This window comes from Nelusetta ayraudi, unplaced genomic scaffold (genome assembly GCF_046127955.1).
Source record: "Nelusetta ayraudi isolate G7.1 ecotype Tasmania unplaced genomic scaffold, CSIRO-AGI_Nayr_v1 ptg000084l, whole genome shotgun sequence".
Lineage (NCBI taxonomy): Eukaryota > Metazoa > Chordata > Actinopteri > Tetraodontiformes > Monacanthidae > Nelusetta > Nelusetta ayraudi.
The window spans coordinates 6690590-6709257 of record NW_027466134.1 but is presented as its reverse complement, the minus strand read 5'-3'; the positions used below and the strand labels follow the sequence as shown (position 1 = coordinate 6709257).

The 18668-nt window shown below is 47.2% G+C and overlaps 2 protein-coding genes across 3 annotated transcripts in view; both read right to left on the bottom strand.

Moving 5' to 3' along the window:
* LOC142900842 (sodium-dependent phosphate transport protein 2B-like) overlaps positions 1 to 122 on the bottom strand; it is a 37148-nt gene extending 37026 nt beyond the window's left edge. For both annotated transcript variants that reach the window (XR_012928937.1, XM_076045392.1), the window contains exon 1: positions 48 to 122. The gene's annotated coding sequence lies outside the window, so the exon portion shown is untranslated. The remainder of the gene's footprint in view (positions 1 to 47) is intronic.
* Positions 123 to 4598: 4476 nt separating this feature from the next.
* Positions 4599 to 7362, bottom strand: LOC142900914 (chymotrypsin-like elastase family member 3B). The gene is made up of 8 exons (XM_076045531.1): positions 7204 to 7362; positions 7044 to 7132; positions 6855 to 6952; positions 6635 to 6763; positions 5853 to 5989; positions 5620 to 5762; positions 5367 to 5519; positions 4599 to 5275 (listed from the first exon to the last, which is right to left on the bottom strand). The coding sequence occupies exons 1-8, from the start codon at positions 7256 to 7258 to the stop codon at positions 5258 to 5260; spliced, it is 822 nt and encodes a 273-aa protein (XP_075901646.1). The 5' UTR covers positions 7259 to 7362; the 3' UTR covers positions 4599 to 5257.
* Positions 7363 to 18668: the final 11306 nt, after the last annotated feature.

The following is an 18668-nucleotide window of genomic DNA, read 5'->3' as shown; positions in this document are numbered from 1 at the left end:
GGCGGCGTTGTGGATCTGTGATGAGGTTATGGTGGCGAGGGTTTCACTCACCTGTGGCGGAGAAGCTGTGGGCTGCGCGTCGAGGAAGCTTCACCTGGATCACCTGTTGCTGCCTCCGAGGCTCCGGCTCCTCTTATAGTACCGCCGTCCTCCCGCCTTCCCCCTGTCGTGCGCGGCGCGTGAACACACACACACACACACACACACACACACACACACACACACACTCACTCTCTCTCTCTCTCTCTCTCTCTCTCTCTCTCTCCTCCTCGGTTCAAAGGTAGTGCACACATATGCAGAGGTGCATCGAACGTCAGGTGCTGCACCTGTAAGTGGGCCAAACTGTCCCATTTGGAAATCATCGTGGATATTATGGGAGTTCCCTCGAGCAGTTTTACTAAATGTTTCACTAAAATGTTTGTCCTTACACGAATAATTAAAATGGAATGTGACTCTTACAGTGACAAAGTCCTCGTGTGGCTCGAATATTAATAGAAGGTGTTGCTGTATTTCGCACCTGGCCAGGTCTATATCAGGGCACAGCTGGTGGAATTACAACGTTTTGGAGCCAGCCCAGATACCCCCTAGTGGCCAGTGGGTGCAAAGCCATTATCATAAGCCTCGTCGTTATCTCCGATCGGAAAGTTCCAAGCCGACGCCTCCTCTGTGCTCCACCGGTGTCCTGGGACAAACCGAACCCTTGAACGAAAGATCTGCTGTTAATTTTGTCAACCAGGATAAATGCTCCCTCACTGACAAGACAGCTGTCAAGAGTTGTCTGTACCTACTCAAACAAATTATTTTGACGTAGAAAAATGAACACACACACACACACACACACACACACACACACACACACACACACACACGTACGTATGTGTGTGCGTGTCTGTTCATATATATGAATATATAAAAAATAAATAAATATATCTACACATATTTAAGTTTTAACAATTTTTGCAATTCAAAATCTCTATATTTCATCTTCATCTTCATCCTCAGAATCTTCTAGAAAAACTACACCTACTACTAGTACTACTACTAGTACTACTAGTACTACTACTACTACTACTACTAATAATAATAATAATAATAATAATAATAATAATAATAATAATAATAATAATACAGCATAAAATATATATTTAAAAAATTGCATAAAATTAGAAAAACAATTTTATAAATAAAGAGATTAATTTCAAAAATGGCTGGGCAGGTTGCACACAATCATTAGTGGAAAACTTATCCATCCCCTTTATATATATATATATATACGTGTGTGTGTATGTATGTATGTATATATGTGTGTGTGTGTGTGTGTGTGTGTGTGTGTGTGTGTGTGTGAGTACAGTATATATACAATTTTTATATCCTCTTTTTTTCACAATTTTTTCCACATTTTTTCACACATTTTTAAACACTCCCCAGCTGCTGACTTTGTTTCATAAATGTTGTGTGTCGCACGGCGCAACAGCAGGCCCATTTCGCCACTCGCGCATTTTCTTGCTGACTGTTATCTGATATGTAAGCATCCATAATCCAAGCACACGTCCATCTACCAGCAGACAGCCCGGGCAAGCAGGGTGATCAACTGACACACACAAAAACACACACGCACCTTCTCCATACAACTCACACGTTACACACAGTGTCTGAGATAGCGCAAATCCATGCGCGTATATGCACGCACGCAAGCGCACACACACACACACACACACACACACACACGCACAGCGGCATGTTGAGTGCACAGATTTATTGCTTATTAGTGGAGGTTTATAGTGCGATACGGCTGAGATATGACAGCAACAACATGGCACAGAACAGCTGAGGTCAATGGTGTGAATAGGGGTGAATCATTAAACTGGAATGATCTCTCAGTTACTCCCAAACTACAATAAAAGAATCACTGCGGGTTGAACTCAGTTCTCATAAAGGGCCCGGTTCAGTGGGTTCACGGCCGGGACTCGAGTCTCGGCCGTTGTCAAGGCAGAATTATCAACAAGTCGGTTTATTGACTGGATTGGAATAATTTATGATGGTGACGGTAGCGACGTTTGTTTGTTTTTTTTTCTTTCTCTTCTCACCGGACCTGCTGAAGCAGGTTTCCCGGGTGTCACACTGTGAGACGAGGGAACCCTTTGTATTTAAATGAAGATAAGATTAAAATAATTAAATAAGAAGCAAATAATCACACGCAGAAATTCCCCAGGAGTCCTTGAAGGCTCCGTGTGACACATTCAAGCCTCTTTGATCACAGAGCGACACTGGATGCAGCTGAACTGTGAAATATTTTCTTCCCTCTAATCCTCTCTTCATTTCTCTCCGTCGAGGCTTCCCCCCCTCCTCCCTCTTCAGACTGAAATACACATTTTAAAGCGAATCCGAACCGCCTCATTGCTGAAACTGAATGTCTTGCTTCTGAAGTAGGAGATGAAGTTGATCCTTGTTTGCGGAATTGGCAACTCCGGCAATCGTGCTCTGCCCAGGAGCACGAACCTCATGTATCCAAAATGCTGACTGCCGCAGTTTTTGCAGAATACGACACAGTCTAAAATATCAAATGTGTTGATAATGTGGATGATAGCTTTCTGCGACACACCAGGCTGAAACACTTCTACAGAGGGAGAAGCAAAGTATCGCCTTGTGACTGTAACAAAAATGTTTAATCAAATAAAAGTATATTTCAAAAAGACACTGTATGATTTGAATTATTTTCTTATCTTTCTTTTCGTTTCTGTTTTTGTGCACACTCTCCCCTTCATAGAGCTCAAAATTCTGACTCGAACGACGGCGAGTCATGAATGACACGTACTAATACTCTTTTCTACGACTGGTGTACGACCGTTCATCTGCGTACGTCATAAATTAGCATGATTGCCGCGACAACCATTAAGCCATTAACTACCTATTAGCAAATACCGTGTAGAAGCCCTGCGCTCACATGTGCAGCAGAAAGCGTCGGTCACGGCGCGGAATGTAAATGATCATCGCCGCGGCGCTGACGCAACAAGGAGGCAGAGCTTCTGTAATTTTTACACCAGAGACAATCTAATCGATGGGTTTGGGCTCCTGAACTTTGACTCCTCGTAAGGACTCGGGCCGCGCACGGAATCCAAAAGATGCCTCTTTAAAGTGGCTGGGCTTTTATGACGGAGCCTGGTTGTTTATTAACCAACCCATTACGCTCGATGTAATGACATTCCCCCCCACCCCCTCCTCCTCCTTCTTCTCCTCTCTCTCGTCTCGGGAGACCCACATACGTACAGTGTGGAGATCAGCTGAGACAAACCTTTAACCTTTGGAATGCTGCTTTGTCCGTCACTCCGCCCACGTGGCTAATCAAAATACTTTCTCTGGAGAGACAGAAAGTTTTTTTTTTTGTTTTGTTTTTTTTTCCCATCTGAACCCACAAAGACATCAGATGGTGACAAGTTGAAATGAATGCCAACTTTTACACTTTCACCACCCGCAACATTTAGCTCTCGTTTCACTCTGCCGTCCCTCATTAGTGTAAAGCTCATATTGTCCTTGGCTCGCTCCTACCCCTTGGTCCCCCCCCCCCCCCCTATAAAACCATAAAAACACTCAGCCGTCCGTCCAAACTGGTTGAACCAAGCTGAGCGGCAACTAGGTGTAGGAGTCAGGCCAAGTCTGCCAGTAAGCAACAGTGACATAATGATGTTAATAATGATAATCATTTGCCCCTAAATGCATTTTAAATGAGGAGGGCAATAACAGGGATAATGGGATAAATTCTGCAAACAGAAAACAACAAACAAACCAAACCGCGCAAACTGTTGGTGACTACAATACACCATTTTATTTACTAATAATGTTTATGTTATGTCAATCACATAAGTGCATAAAAAGGAGAACTGTGCCCGGAGTCACTCCAGTCTCGTGACAAAGGCAGCGAGTGAAAGGTGCAGGGCGACCTCAGCCTTGACCTTTAGCCTTCTGTCGTCGCTTACCAGTTGGATAAAATTACATAATTCACTGATAACTTTGATAGACTTGAGTTTGGCCCAGAAATCTGCCTTTTATTTTGACTTTATTATTGTTTTTTTGTTGTTTTTTTTAAATTGACTTGAATCCTTTAAAAAAAATTTAAAAAAATCAGTCCTCCCGTGTTGTTCCTTTGCTGGAATCTCTGAAGGTGCATCAGAGTTTCTTCAGTTTCTCAACTATTGGCCAATCACTGAGGAGAGAGAACATTAAACACGAGCTGCTGTTTCTTGTTTTTGTATTTTAATTTGGCCACGCAGTCAGATGTCTGTGTTAAATATGTCTGTTTGCTTCCTTGCCCACTGGATGGCGCTGCTGTGACGCAGTCGGCGCAGAGTGTGGTTGTGTGGTTTTACCGGCAGATGGCGATAAATACGACGCTGCAAAAGGCTCGTTTGTGCCGGGTGCAGAACTCAAACTCTTAACTTCTGTCCAATTTCTACTGTTAAAGGCTTCATTACTTTATTTTTTTTTTTCACTTTCTAAAATCCCACTAGTGCAGATTTTTGGATGACTGATGAATGACGATTTTGAAAATGCTAAATTTAAAGTTAAAGGGGGTTTAATTAAAACTATTTTAAGGCAGTTGATGCATCAAGAGTAGATTCTTTATTTCCATTAAATGCATTTGTTCCCCCAAGTTATTGACACTCAAAACCATAACCCTCAAACCTGTTGTAACCTTGTCACTTCGTGTATTTTCAGCTTTAGCATTTTTCCGCAGGAACTAGCCGAGTGTATTTTTGCAGATTGGATTTGGAATTTTTTTTTTACTATTATTATTATTTATTTTTGTCTGCAGCAGCTCATCAACCTCAGCAGCTGACTGCCGAGGTCATGCATCAAATCGAGTCACTGCAGCAGCAGCACCGGCGGCGGCGGTGAAGCGCTTCCACCTGGCGGCTGCGTCTCCACTCGGCCGACCTTGGCCACGATTGATAGGAAACACTGATTCATAAGTTGTCTACGCGAGCAGGTGGTGGAGCCATTCCTCATTCTTTCTTTCTTTTTTTTCTCTTTTATTATCACGCACCAGTGGCGTGTGTGGGCTGAAATATGAGCTGCTATTTTTAATAAGAGGACGAATCTTTCTGCCCCCCCCCCCCGCCTTCACCTCAACCCCACCCTATTATTCAAGACCAGAGAAGATGCTTGAGGTGCTTTTTTCTTTTTCAGAATACATATTTATTAAAGAATATTCCCCATATTTTGTGGGAGGTCAGATGGAAAGAGAACAGGGATCAGATCCTCAGTACCGCAGCATGACCTGAGGAGAGACGATGACGGTGAATTGTCTGGGCCCTTGTGTGTGTGTGTGTGTGTGTGCGCGTGCGCGTGCCTCCCGCCAACGAACTCACCTGGCTGAGCCAGTCCCTGAAGGCCGAGGTGCGAGTGAAGACGGTGGGCTTCTTCACTTCGTTGCAGCTCTGCGAGGAAACGAAGCTGGTGACGCCCTGAACGTACCACCTGCTGTCGGCGCCCCGGCAGTTCAGGGGTCCCCCTGAGTCTCCCTGAGCGGAGAGGTGAAAGGAAGAGAAGAGCGGTGAACTTCAGAGGAGGTGCTGAATCCACGGGTGAGACGCGGGAGTCGCTCGGAGCTTCCTCACGCACGTTGCACCCGGACACGACGTCCCCTCCGGCGCAGATCATGGTGGTCTTGACGAAGGAGCCCCACCAGTCGCTGCGGCTGCACACGGCGTGCTCCACCACGGGCAGCAGGGCCTGCTGCAGCCGGTCAGGCATCGGACCGTGAGCTGGGACAGAGCAGGAGAGACGGGAGTGTCGCGTGACGTCACGGGCTGAAGATTCTGCATTTCAGTTAAGAAGAGTTTAGGAGGCCTTACTGTAGAGGTTCCCCCAGCCGGAGATGTAGCAGGAAGTCCCGTGGGCAGGAATCTCTCCGGCCTCTGGGAGGCAGGCGACACCGACGCTGTCGCTCATGATGGGGCTCTTGTCCAGCTTCAGCAGAGCCAGATCGTTCCTGAGTAGGGAGACACACCAGAGTTTAGATCTGAGCTGGTGAAGAGATGAGTTGTCACAGAAATCAATCTGCTGCCATCAATCTTTGTTGGCCTTTTCCACAGACTCCACTCCGCCTGCGGTCTGAGTCACACTCTCATCCTTCAGCTTCTTGGTTTCCATTTATTCCCTTTCTGTCCCCTAAGGTTCAGGAGTAGAGAGCTTGAGATACGAGCTTCATTTGCTCTCATATCTCCTGGATCATTTCAGAAACAATCAATCAATCAATCAATCATCCATCCATTTCCTAACTCACTTCTCCTGCTCGGAGCTGGAGCCTATCCCAGCTGTCACGGGGTGAAGGCGGGGTTACACTCGGGACAAGTCACCAGTTTATGACAGGGCCAAATAGAATGACAAACAACCACTCGCAATAACTCACTCTCACAGCTATGGACAATTTAGAGTTCTAAAAATCGTTTTAAAATAAACTTTAACGCGAATAAAGCAAAAGTAGAGGAGGATAGACTTTTTTACTTTTTTTTCACTTTCTCCACATTCACTGGCTGTACAGAGATGGGAATTGTAAAAGAGGAGTGGTAAAACAAATCACATTATACAGACCAGAACGGCTCCGTTCGTTCCAGGAGTTTACACACTAACTCACCCGTCCCCGACGACGTCGATGTCCCACTCTGGGTGGACGATGATGCGCAGGATATCTCGCACCTGCTCGGTTCCCTCCTGAACGCTCATGTCGTGCTCCCCCAGGACCACGCGGTAAACATCTCCGGGCCTGGACAAAATAGAAAAAGAACAAAACACCCTCATCACATGACTGTATTTCCTATTTCGTGTGATTCACAAACTCTGCCCTCCTCCTTCACCAGATGCAGTGTCCAGCCGTCAGCACCCAGCGGGGTCCGATCAGCGTCCCCCCACAAGTGTGATGGTAGCGGCTGCCGTGCTTCACCTGCAATGAGATCTGGAGGAAAACAGCAAGTAGAAAGTTTTCATTTATGTTTTTCTATTTTCCCCACTTGTGAATAAAAGCAGAGGACTGGAGGTGTGAGTACCTGCCAGGGCCAGCTGTGAGGCCGAGCCTCCTCCCCGTTCACCACCCGGCTGGTGTCAGGCTGGACGGCGGGTGAGCCGCATCCGTAAACTACCAGTGCAGGAAAATTCATTCAGGGTTTTTGTCTGATTTGTAGCGATGGAGGTGGAGCGGCTACTCACCGTAGGCCGCCTGGAGCAGCAACAGCAGAGCCAGCGGTTGCATCATGGTGCCCATTTGTCACCGTCGCCGTCAGTTCAGCCCTCTTATAGCCTGGCTGAACCCCCCCCAACCTCCGTTATCAGCGTCCACCTCCGATTGTAGCCGGGAAGAACGTCGCGTTCCGCAGGTGCCAGACAGACTCAGACTCAGCTGAACTGCTGCAGTCGAAAGACACACACCAGCGAGACAAACTGGACTGCACATTTAAAACAAAACTAAACCAGAGGCATCATATATACGTGTTTGCATCGATGGATCACATGGATCCACGCGGATAAGCTTTTTCATAATAAAAATAAGGGAATTAAAATATATACATATAAATAAAATCCAGAATCCTGCATTGCTCAAGCAATTCAGATAAGAAAAAAAATTTTTTGCCAAGGATTACATCATGTTTAGCTAGGGGAGCTTGTTTATGCATTTGCAAGATGAACTTGGGTTGCAGCACCTCTGAGGTGTTGATTCTCTGCTGGAAGTCAATGTCCTGCAGCCAAAATGTGTCTTCAATACAACTGAGTTTGTGCAAACGTCAAGTCTTTCTATCAAGACACATCAAATCTGATATTAATGTTTTATTGTGATACTATTTATTTAAGTGGAATTAAACACAAGTTGTCTACCTCATGATTTCATAGTCAAAGAATGTTACCCTGGACTGGATATACGAAGACATAACTTTAAAATAATATAGCTATAGCTATATATTATCCTTGTTGTTTCAGATCAGAGGTCATGGATTAGGCACGAGCGACATGATAATAAGCAGGATGATGTCATCCGTGACTCAGCGTTGGAAAAAACAACATGGACAAACAACCCAGGAAAAGACCCGTGTGTTCAGCTAAGTACCAGGCTGGAGGAAACACCTCAGCGCGCCCTGCTTCGCCATTATTATTAGCGTAGCGTCATTTAGAAAGCTAACTAGCCAAATATGGGTAACAAAAGCTATCAACGGTAGGTTGTATGTTTGTTAATGAAAAAAAAAAAAAAAAAATGTTGTCTCAAATCAATTTGTTGCTGGCAGCTAGCGTTCATTTTATGATGTCTCTAGTGGTGAACAGGCTAATTGCAGTGCCAGTATCATCCCAGCACTAGCACGAGGCTTTAACTTTAACTTGGGTGGAAAAAAGAGGGTGAGTGAGAGTTTTATTTCCTTCCCGCAGCGCCGGGACTCGGTACCAACATGTTGTGTGTGCACACTGGGGCCCTCGCTGCCACACTGTCTGGGGCTGATTCTTCACGCCTCGCTCACACTTTAGACTTCCCCTCCTGAGGGGAACCGATATCACTCTCTGGAGGAAACGGCACCGCGTCTATAAATTTCCTCCTCTAGGAGGCAAATCAAATCAATACACCCTCCACCCCCCCCCGGCCCCCCCGACCCCCGGCCCTCCCCCTAAAACAGCCAGAGGGCTCTGCTTGTTTTCCTCGCCGTATTAAGATAGATCCCTGCATCGGACGCCTGCGCCCAGATTTGTGGGGCCCCGACGCGTATCCCGTGTTTGCACAACGCGGCAGTGACAGAGGTGTGAATAATTCCCCGATTAGAGCGGCCAAAGTTACGGCCGCCCGTGTTTACAGAGGGTCACTCGAGTGGGAAACGCCGTTTGTCACGAGCGCGTGCAAAACGATAAATTCTCGGCGCTAACAAAGGAGACGCGGTAGCGGTTTTAAATCATTTTGATGTTGGCAGGGGCCGAGATTACGATAGCAAATAAAGCGACTGTGTTAGTCAGACGTGTTGGAAATTGTTTGAGAGGGGAGGGGGAAAAAAAAAAAACCTCAAGGAGATTGGCTCTCTTCCAGATAAAAAAAAACCAACAGCAACAACCCGAAACTGTTTTTAACTGCAGCAAATTTATGTATTTATGTTTGAGTTGCCACAAGAGTTTAGAGCTCTGTTACGATATGAAATATATAACTGATAAATAACAAAAACAGTGTTATCGCTGTTGGAATATTTCAGCGTAATGAGACTGATACTTTAAATTTGTATGTCGATATTGTATTTGTATACAGTAATTACTCTATTTAAACTACTACAGGTTTGCCAATGATGTTGGAATATAAGATTTTTTTAACCTCTTCAAGTTAAATGACTGTGACAATACAAATTTCCAAAGCAGGAAACTGGTCCCGTATTTACTTCGTATCAATACCGAAGCTTGCCCTATCCCACAATGCTAAATTTCATTCGCCCCCTGCTGGTTGGCTGCAGGAGCGGCGGTTCGTTGTCAGTCACATTGTTGCAGAGGCAAATTGCTAATGTTAGCAGACACACAGCGCAGCACTAAATATTTCAAAGGCTTTGCATGGTAACTTTTGGTTGTAACTTCGCTCAGGGACATTTATGACATTCCACTTAATATTGTTTTGGCACTGCAAACGTCTTACAGCATGTCAGAAATATTACAATGGCAAATCCCATCCATGTCTCAGTGGAATCAAAGGCGCCACGGAGTTATATTGTGGTTAAAAATAAGCAAGGAAAGCACTTTCCGTATCATATTCCGTCTTCTGCGAGACGGCATTTTGTATTTTTTTTAAAATGATAAAACGGCTGAAAGAATCGCTGCAGAGTTTTATGAGCTCATCCTGATCCACACGACATCACAGCGCGTTTCTTTTCCTCCTCTCTCGCTCTCTGTCTTTGTAAAAAATTTCCATGGAGACATTGTTCTGCTGAAACATGTAAATCGATATTTCCAAAGAGAAATGCAGTTTTTGCCACAGAGGCAGGTCTGCGCCGTCTGCGAGCGACGGGAGCGCGAGACAGAGATAAATTATCTGAGAGCAGGCGGGCGGCGTTTAAGGCCAAGTATATATCTCCCAGGGTTTTTAGACATGTCAGAAAAATCTGAGTTATGCGGCCCGGAGACTGAGGAAATGCTGCCAATTAGACCTTTGAAACATAAATCACACTCTGCCGCTCTGTCATATCAAGCGGCCAATATTCAGTTTCCACTGAGATAAAGAAGGACGTCACGTTAATGGGGAGAAAGGAGAGATGGGTTTCCAACAAAAAAGAAGAAAGAAAAACGCAGAGCGTAGGCTCTTTGTGAGTTAACGCATGATTTCACCTCCCACCGCAAAAGAAGAAAAATGTGATGTGCGAGCATAACATTAGCCTATTTGGATGGAAGCGTTGTTATTTTTAGAAAGTGCGGCTGCTCTCAAATCTTTAAGGAAGAGTTGAGTCTCTGAGATCACCGGCTGGCTTCCCTGCTGATTCTTCCACAAAGGAGATTGATGCTACTGTCACCTTAGCGTGGTAAATACGTAGCCGGTTAGCTTTCTCAGCAAACACGCGGTAAACTGGAATCTTTCCACCGCCGGTTAACACCCTGGTGCGCTGCAGTTCTGGTTCCGCTGCACGCTAAACACTGTTTTTAAGCCCAATAACAGGCTGAGCTAAGCTGGCGGCTCAGCCGTCAGCTGGAGCGACTAATCCAGCAGATCAACACGACAATAGAAACTTGACAACACAACACAGAACGTTCAGCAACGTTTACCGATTCATTTAATACACCAAAATTCCGCCTCGCACGGCACGTGTCCGCCGGGAGAAGAGTCCAAGTTTGGAAAAGCCGAGGTTCCTTTGAGAAGGATTTGATGACGAAAACTTCAATTTTTTTTAGTGGATTCATCATCAGGCCTTTCTCATGGCTCCTATTGGTGCAAAGGGCAACACTTGCAGCGTGACGCCACCTCTTGGCGAGCCGCGCAAACTGCCATCTTCCGTATTTAATTGAACAGTCTTCAAATGTTTTTATTCATAAATTAACTAAAAAATTATTCGCTTTTTGAAAACGGTACGATTCAGAAGCAACTCATGTAACTTTTTTTCGAAGTGATGAAGAAAAGGTCTATCTATCTATCTATCTATCTATCTATCTATCTATCCTGTGTAAATTCACACTCTAAGCTCTGCAGTTTCCCTGCAAAGCTGTAATAACATGAAAAAGACATTTATCTTTTGCTGAAACTTATTGCAAAAAAAAAAATCTGCATTTTTTTTTTCTGCAGATGTAAAACTGGGATCATTTGTAGTGGCGTGTGATCCATCAGGTCTGTGCTGACGCTTGCTGACAGCGTCGCTCGTCGCTCCCCTTGTTAAAGGACTTTTGTCGGCGACGAGTGCGGGGAGCGAGGCGGCCTGCGGGCGGCAGTCACGGCTGATTGGCAGGGCAGAAAATTTCACCTGCAGCACTTTATATTTAAAACGTGTTTTCACGCCGCTCCGTGACTCCCAGCGAGGGCTGATTGAAGGGACGCCCTCAGACTAATTACTGCAGCAGATGTTGATTCTGTAAACTTTTCTAAACATTCGCTCATCTGTGAAAAGTTGAGCGACTTTCTTTCTGAAGAGAACTTCACGGTTTGATCGCCTGTTTGTTTATAAGTTCACGTGTGTGTCGATGGGGGCCAGTGTGTAATTACTTTTTCAAAAGTGTGTTAAAAAAACTACAGGGAGGCGCCCAGCTTTGGCTGAACCCAGGTTAAACGTTTTCCAAGAAAGGTGGAATTTTATTCAGGGGGAATTGAAAAGCCATAATAATTTTTGTTATTTCGAGGTGAAGCAAAGAAAAAATGATTTCAACCTGGAGTTCCTTGTAGCCCAGCAAGGGGGAAAATAAGGTTGAAATCACGGCCAGTACAAAGAACATTTATTTCGCTATTTGGCGCCTCGGGACGATTACCGTCATTGCACTTTGTCATAACAGCTTTTCTTTGTGTAACTGGACCTTCATCCTGCACAGGAGAATCTGTTTCTGGCGGCTCTTCGGCCGCCGCCGCCCGCCTTTTTATTTCACACTGAGTCTGATAATCCAGCGTTAACACCTCCGACCCCCGCCGACCGGCCCTGAAAGAATGTTTTTTACTGGTAATCGACACCAGTCGGGGCCCCTGTGGGGGGGCCAGCGAGGCCCCCGGGTCCTGATTCAGTGCTGCTCTGTTTCTTCTTCCTCCCCTTAACTAAAACCTTGTCGCTCAAATTAAAAACAGTTTAGCCTGCTGCACTGGTTTGCATCACGGCCCCATAAACACAAAGTGCTTCGGTCAGGTCGGACTCGGCTGCAGCCTGTGATTATTTCGGCTCCTCCAGCGCCCCTGCAGCTGCAGGACTGAGAGGGTTTTTTTGTTGTTTTTTTTTTCCCCCCCAAACAGTGACAGTGAAACCGGGGCGAGAATTTTAATGTGAAAAGCAGCTTCAGCCTCCTGGCAGCTCGACTTCGGAGTCGCGGTGACGGATATCGATCCTGAGACGCCCGGCCTGACGACTGATTGGAGGACGGAGCTGCAGCGACGGACGGAAACGACTTTCTCGCCGTCCAGACTCGCTGTGGCAGCGACGTCCCGGCGGTTTGTCAGAGCGCCGCCTGGTTATTGTGCCGCTAAATCAAACGTAGCAGGCCGACGGTCGTTGGGGGCGAGACATCAAAAGAAGAGACGACATAATGAGGCTTAATCGCTGACTCTCTGCCGTCTAATGAGCCCGGGATTAAACGTCGGGTCAAATTAGGGCCCTCGGTGCCAAACACTAACCTACCACAACTGAAATGAAATATGTTGTTGAGTTTTCTTTTCTTTTCTTTTTTTTAGGGGGGGGCTGCAGAGACGTCTGTGAGATGCCAAACAGAGGAGACGAGCGGGAGAGAAACAGCAGAGCTGCTGGAGTGACAGACAGTCTCCTCTCCCACCGAGGCTTTGGTTTCCTCACTGTGATCGATGCGAGCCAGAGAGGAAGCCCCTCCCTCACGCACCCGCGACTCCTTTCTAGATTATTTCTGCGCTGATGATTCCGTCATGATTTAAAATAAAAAGTGGATTCACTCAGATTCAAGAAAATTCAGAAATGTGCCCCCGGTGGACGGATGAGGGTATAGCAGTACAATCTGGACTTTCAAAAAACGAAAATCAAAACACTGCAGTTGGTATGAAAGTACCTGCAAGATTGCAAAGATGTTCCATCGGCCTCGGCTGCGCTGAGCCCCAGCTGCTTTGATCCCATGCAGAGATTCAGACCCACACACTGAGAAAGTACAAGCAAAGAAAGAGAATGGTCATTAGTTCTGAGTCCCAAATAATTACAAAAAGAAAAAAACGAAGAAGAAGAAGAAGAAAGAAAGAAAGAAAAAGAACAACACCACTTTGTGTGTATTGGTGCTATTTGTTCACAAGTGTCCAATCAGACCTCATCAAAGTCGGTCAGTGTGTGGCCGACAGCTGTAAACGTTAAAGGTCCCATTTTAAACCCATTTTCTGCCTGGAGTCCAGTTGAGCTGCCATGCATGATTAGTTACACAAAAAAAAAACAAAGACAAAACTCCAGTCAACAGCACTTTTAGCCCTCTGTTTGCAGCCTTGTGAATGTTTGACGGGAGACAAGACCTGTTGCATTAACCCGAGGGAGGTATCAATTGATCTGCATCCACTTGGTGACATCACAAGGGGCTGAAGGCGAATTTCTTTCATTTGGCCGGACAACGACGTCTCATGCGGTTATTAGAAAAAGACGGGTTGGCCCGAAGAATTCTGCAGCACACGGGTCCTTTAAAAGTTCGCAGCTTCTCTGTGTCGCCGTGCGAAACACATTTGTGCTGGTTTGCACCTGATCACGTGACTCAGTTTCGGGTTTCTGGAGGCGTCGGGTTCATAAAGGGGCCATTGACCCGCTTGCGTCTCACCTCGCACCCCCCCCCCCCACCCCCCCACCCCACCCCACTGACACCTGCAACACCTCAGCAAATTGGCAGCCGGCGGCGGTTTAATATGCTGAGCCGTGTGGAGGCCGTAAATCTTCCACTAACGGCGGCTAACGGCGGCGAGGGCTCGGGCCTCCCTGGACGCACGGCGAGCTTTCGCAGGAGTAACGTACGCGGCGAGCTACTGACGAAAAACCACTGCGCGCACTGACGCTGCAAAAATAGCGAAGCGCGGCGAAGGTTTGCCCGCGCGATGGCGGATCTTCATCAACCTTAAACCGCTCGTCAACACACCAGCCGCTTCTTTTCACCAGGTCACAGCCAACTCCAGTTGACGGTTAATGGCAAGCAACAGTGGTGGGTATGGAAAATGTCTCGTTGATGCCAGGGGTCAAGGGTCAAACTGGGCCGACTGGTCGGAGACCACAGGAAGGCAGCAGGGGGACCGTAACGGTTCCAACCTTGAGGCTGCATATAAATACACCCGCTGGCCACTTTATTAGCTACCAGGCACTCGCAGGGGGGGTTGGGGGGGGGGGGGGGGTGCCTAATAAAGTGGCCGCTCAGTGTCCGCTCAGACAGCCGATACAATAAACGCGGTGATTTGAAGAATGTTCCAACGTGTCGGAGTGTGTAACTCTAGCCGACCTTGCAGTCACATGTCCGGGCCGCGGCGACGTGTTAATGAAAGTGACACACACTCCACTCGGCTGGAAACCCGACGCTTGGACAAATACGTACAAATCACTCTCGGCGTTTCTTTTCTCTTTTCCTTTTTCGGGGGCGACGTGGGAACAGAGCGGTTCCTCCTGCCGCCTCCCAGGTAAACACACCTGTATGTTTGCCTCCTTCCTTCAGGCCGGCGCTAACGCAAATGTTGTGACACGGCCGTCGACGCAGAGTTGGAGGCCGGCCGCTCGGACAAAGGGCGCCCTGTTTTAACGTCCGCTCGCGCTGTCACACTTGGACACAATGACGCTTATTAACACAAACAGAGTGTGCTGCAAAACGCTGCAGCTGCAGCGGAGGTCGTGCTGCTAATTAATTTGTCTGTTAAAATGAGAGCAGTCGCAGTTTCTCGCCTTTAACTCCTGTTTTTTATTGTTTGTAAAAAAAAAAAAAGTAGTAGGAGGAGTTTTTTGTGCATCAAGAGGTCAGGATTTTTTTTTAAATTTTACCCCAATATAAGCGGTGTGTGTGTGTGCGTGTGTGTGTGTGTGTGTGTGTGTGTGTGTGTGTGTGTGTGTGTGTCTGGGCCCCATGTGCTAGTGATTTCAGCAGCACTCTCCTGTGTGTACACTGGGCTGACAGCGGCTGAATTTTCGGGGCCACTCTCCACTGTCAACAGGGACCTGGACCCGTGGAGAGTGAGAGAGAGAGAGAGAGAGTGAGAGAGAGAGAGAGAGAAAATCCCAACTGCTGATTGGCCGCTGCGCTTGCTCGCCTCCCAGCGCTGATCGACTTCACAGATTGCCAAACGTTTTCACAGCGAGACGGCGGCCACGATGCGATGTGCGCCGTGCCGCTGTCCTCGCCAACTTTTACATATTAGATTTTTTTTTCAAAACCATTTAGAGCAGAAAAAAAAAAAAAAACGTCAGCTGGCTCAGAGGCCATTACAGACAACGATCACAAGAAAACTGATATTCTTAAAAAAGAATAATAATAAAAAAAAACTGCAACAGCAACAACTTTTAGAAAGGTGCAGAATGAAAGAACACCTTGTCCTAAATTCTGTCTAAACAGCGCCCCCGTCAGGGGACAGGGAGGAGAGGACCGAGCTAACTCCTGGTTGGAGGCGCAGCGGCACACAACCTGACTTTGTCTCGGCCATCTGTGAGGACACACACAAAGGCAAATAACTCAAATAACGCATGTTAAATCTCATCGCATACAAGGTTCAGGCTGCATCATGTCAGAGTCTGTCATAGCCATAGAACCAGAACCAGAGCCAGAGCAGTTGCAGAGACTCCACTGGACCTGTCTGTCCTGTCTGAATGGTTCCAGGCAGAACTCAGTGCTGGGGTCACCTGGATTCCTGCGGCCTGATGTCTTTGGGTGTGAGGAGAGAAGCTGGTGGAGATTTTTCCCAAAATTTTAACCCAAGGTCATGTGATTAGCGAGGGACACACTGCTGTTGGTCTCCTCCTCCTTCTCCTCCTCCTCCACCTCTCCCTCCTGCGCCACCACCTCCTCTTCCTCTACTCCACCTCCTGCTCCCCCTTCTCCTTCTCCTACTGCACCTCTTCCTCCTGCTCCACCTCCTCATCCTCCTATTCCTCCTGCTTCTCCTCCTCCTCTACTCCACCTGCCCCTTCTCCACCTCTCCCTCCTGCGCCACCACCTCCTCTTCCTCTACTCCACCTCCTGCTCCCCCTTCTCCTTCTCCTACTGCACCTCTTCCTCCTGCTCCACCTCCTCATCCTCCTATTCCTCCTGCTTCTCCTCCTCCTCTACTCCACCTGCCCCTTCTCCACCTCTTCATCCTGCTCCTCATCCTCCTGCTTCTCCTCCTCCTCCTCTTCCTCTGATCCACCTCCTGCTCCCCTTTCTCCTCCTCTTCCTCCTCCACCTCCTCCTGCTCCTCCTCCTCCTCCTTATCACCCAGCAGATGTTCCAAATTAATCTTGCCAATAAGCCGAGAGGGAAAAGGTGTTAACGGCAACTTCCACAGTAACACTAGAGCCGCCCTGATGACGGAACAGTTTCTATTTCCCCACCGCCGTTGTGCAGAATGAAGTTGAGACTTTGTTCAGGCATGTGTGGAACGACAACACAGTGTGTTTGTGGGACCAGCGAGGATTTCTCTCTCCGCATCCAGAGAGAGGGAAGGGGGGGGGGGGGGGCTTCCAGAGACTCAGATGTGCCCTTTTAAAAAAAGAGTTGGCCACTTTATGTAATTACAGTAAAACTTTGGGTCGTCCGCTCAGTCATAGCTCAGCAACATTCTTGGTGTATCTGGGTAATAAGTGACTATTTTTAGAAGAATATGCTCCAAATTTGTGGCTTCGACAAACACAACTCATCCTGCTTGGCCTGCGGGTGAGCAGCTGTCGCTTCAGATCCTTCCAGGGAGGGAACACGATCCCCCAATCATAAATTCCTTATTAATGAGGTTTGAGGAAGGAACGTTTCTATTTTTTGTATATGTGTATGTGTATATCACCATTATTATTTGTTTGGTTGTGGTTTTCGACGGGCCTTGGCAGCGGGGGGAGTGACCTCATCCCAGTGAGCAGCTCCTGTCTTGGTGTTGCAGTTTTATTGTCCGTCTGTCTCCAGCACGGGTGATGTGAGATCATATTTGGATGTCGGGGGAAGGGTGGGAGGGGCGCGCGGGCGAATCCTCAAGAGGAGCCGTGTGGAATAATAATTATTATTTTAAAAAAAACAACAACCTCTAATTAGGAGTTTACTGTCACGTCATCGTTGTTTGTTTTTTTTTATTTCCAATCAGGCCTTCTGGTTCCCTTTAAGAGCTGATCAAGGTTCCAGGGGGGGAAACCGCAGAAGGTCGGCCAGCTTTTACTCCGGCACCACCCGCAGGTGAGGGAGGCAGTCAAAAAAAAAAAACTGCCTGCAGTCGCCAGTAGATGGTAGTAGTGGGTAAAGTATGTCTCCAGGCACTGCAGAGGGAAGCGCGAGTGTGAATCCAGGTTACATGTGCTCTCTGCTGCTCTATCCGTCCATCCTGTTTTTAACGTTCAGCTTCACATTTGATAAAACCTCCGTTCAGTCAAACTCTTCGCTTTAAACGCAAACACGTGTTCCGCCTCCACCAGGTTCCGCCGGGGAAAGTCCTGGATTAGTCTCACTTTAACGTCCTCCAGGTCTCCGGCTGTCTCCACCTTTTGTGTGCCCGCGACGCTGTACTCTGTGAACCTGCCCCTTGTGATGTCACGTAGGGCACATTCACCTCGTGGACACCCTCTCCCAGGTCAGTAACCACAACCCCTCCTGCCAAACATTAACTTCGCCCTCTCAGACAGCCTTGTTATTATTTTTTTTAACCCTCTCTCGAACACATGGAAGGTCCAACAAGGCATCGCTTCTAGTGGCAGGCTGCAAACAGATGGCTAAATGTGCTGTACTAGAGAGATTTGTGGAGGTTTTTCAGATCATTGTTACTTTAGGGGTGCCTTTCTGAGACCTCCACGTCGTCTTCAAATTTACATACAAATCAGCCCGCTCTTAGCCCGGTGTTTCGATCCTGTTGCGTAAATTTCACCTGACATAGTTTTGCGAGCGCTGTTAATCAGGGCTCTCCAGCAGCGGGGGACCGTTTATCCCGACGCGCTGGCAGACAGACAAACACTCAAACAGCCGACGGCTTCACAGATTATTTTCCGAAACCCTGGTTGGCAAAGTGTTTGACTGGAGAGCGCTGAAAAGTTTTCTCCCTTTGCTCCATTTAAGATCAGGATGTGACATTTAGCAAGAGGACCGTTTCTCTAAGATTTCTTTATTATTTCTCTATTATTTTTTTTTAGCAACTGCCCCGTTGACTCTGCATCTCTGGTTTCTTGTTAAAGTGTCGCGCTGTGAGTTTACCCCCCCCCCCCCCCAGCTGGAACGGAGGGACACTGAAAACAAGAAGTCACATTTTCCCTTCAACAGCTCAAACAGCTTCATTCGGACATGACGGGGTGGGGTGGGGTGGGGGGGGGGGGGGACCTAAAACTTGACTCTCTGAGACTTTAAACACCCGGCTCACC

Coding starts and splice junctions, on each gene's coding strand:
- LOC142900914 (XM_076045531.1), bottom strand. CDS start 7,258: ATGGGCACCATGATGCAACCGCTGGCTCTGCTGTTGCTGCTCCAGGCG. Junction 6,953..7,043: donor CTCACAGCTGGCCCTGGCAG/GTACTCACACCT, acceptor GTTTTCCTCCAG/ATCTCATTGCAGGTGAAGCA. Junction 6,764..6,854: donor ACGGCTGGACACTGCATCTG/GTGAAGGAGGAG, acceptor TATTTTGTCCAG/GCCCGGAGATGTTTACCGCG.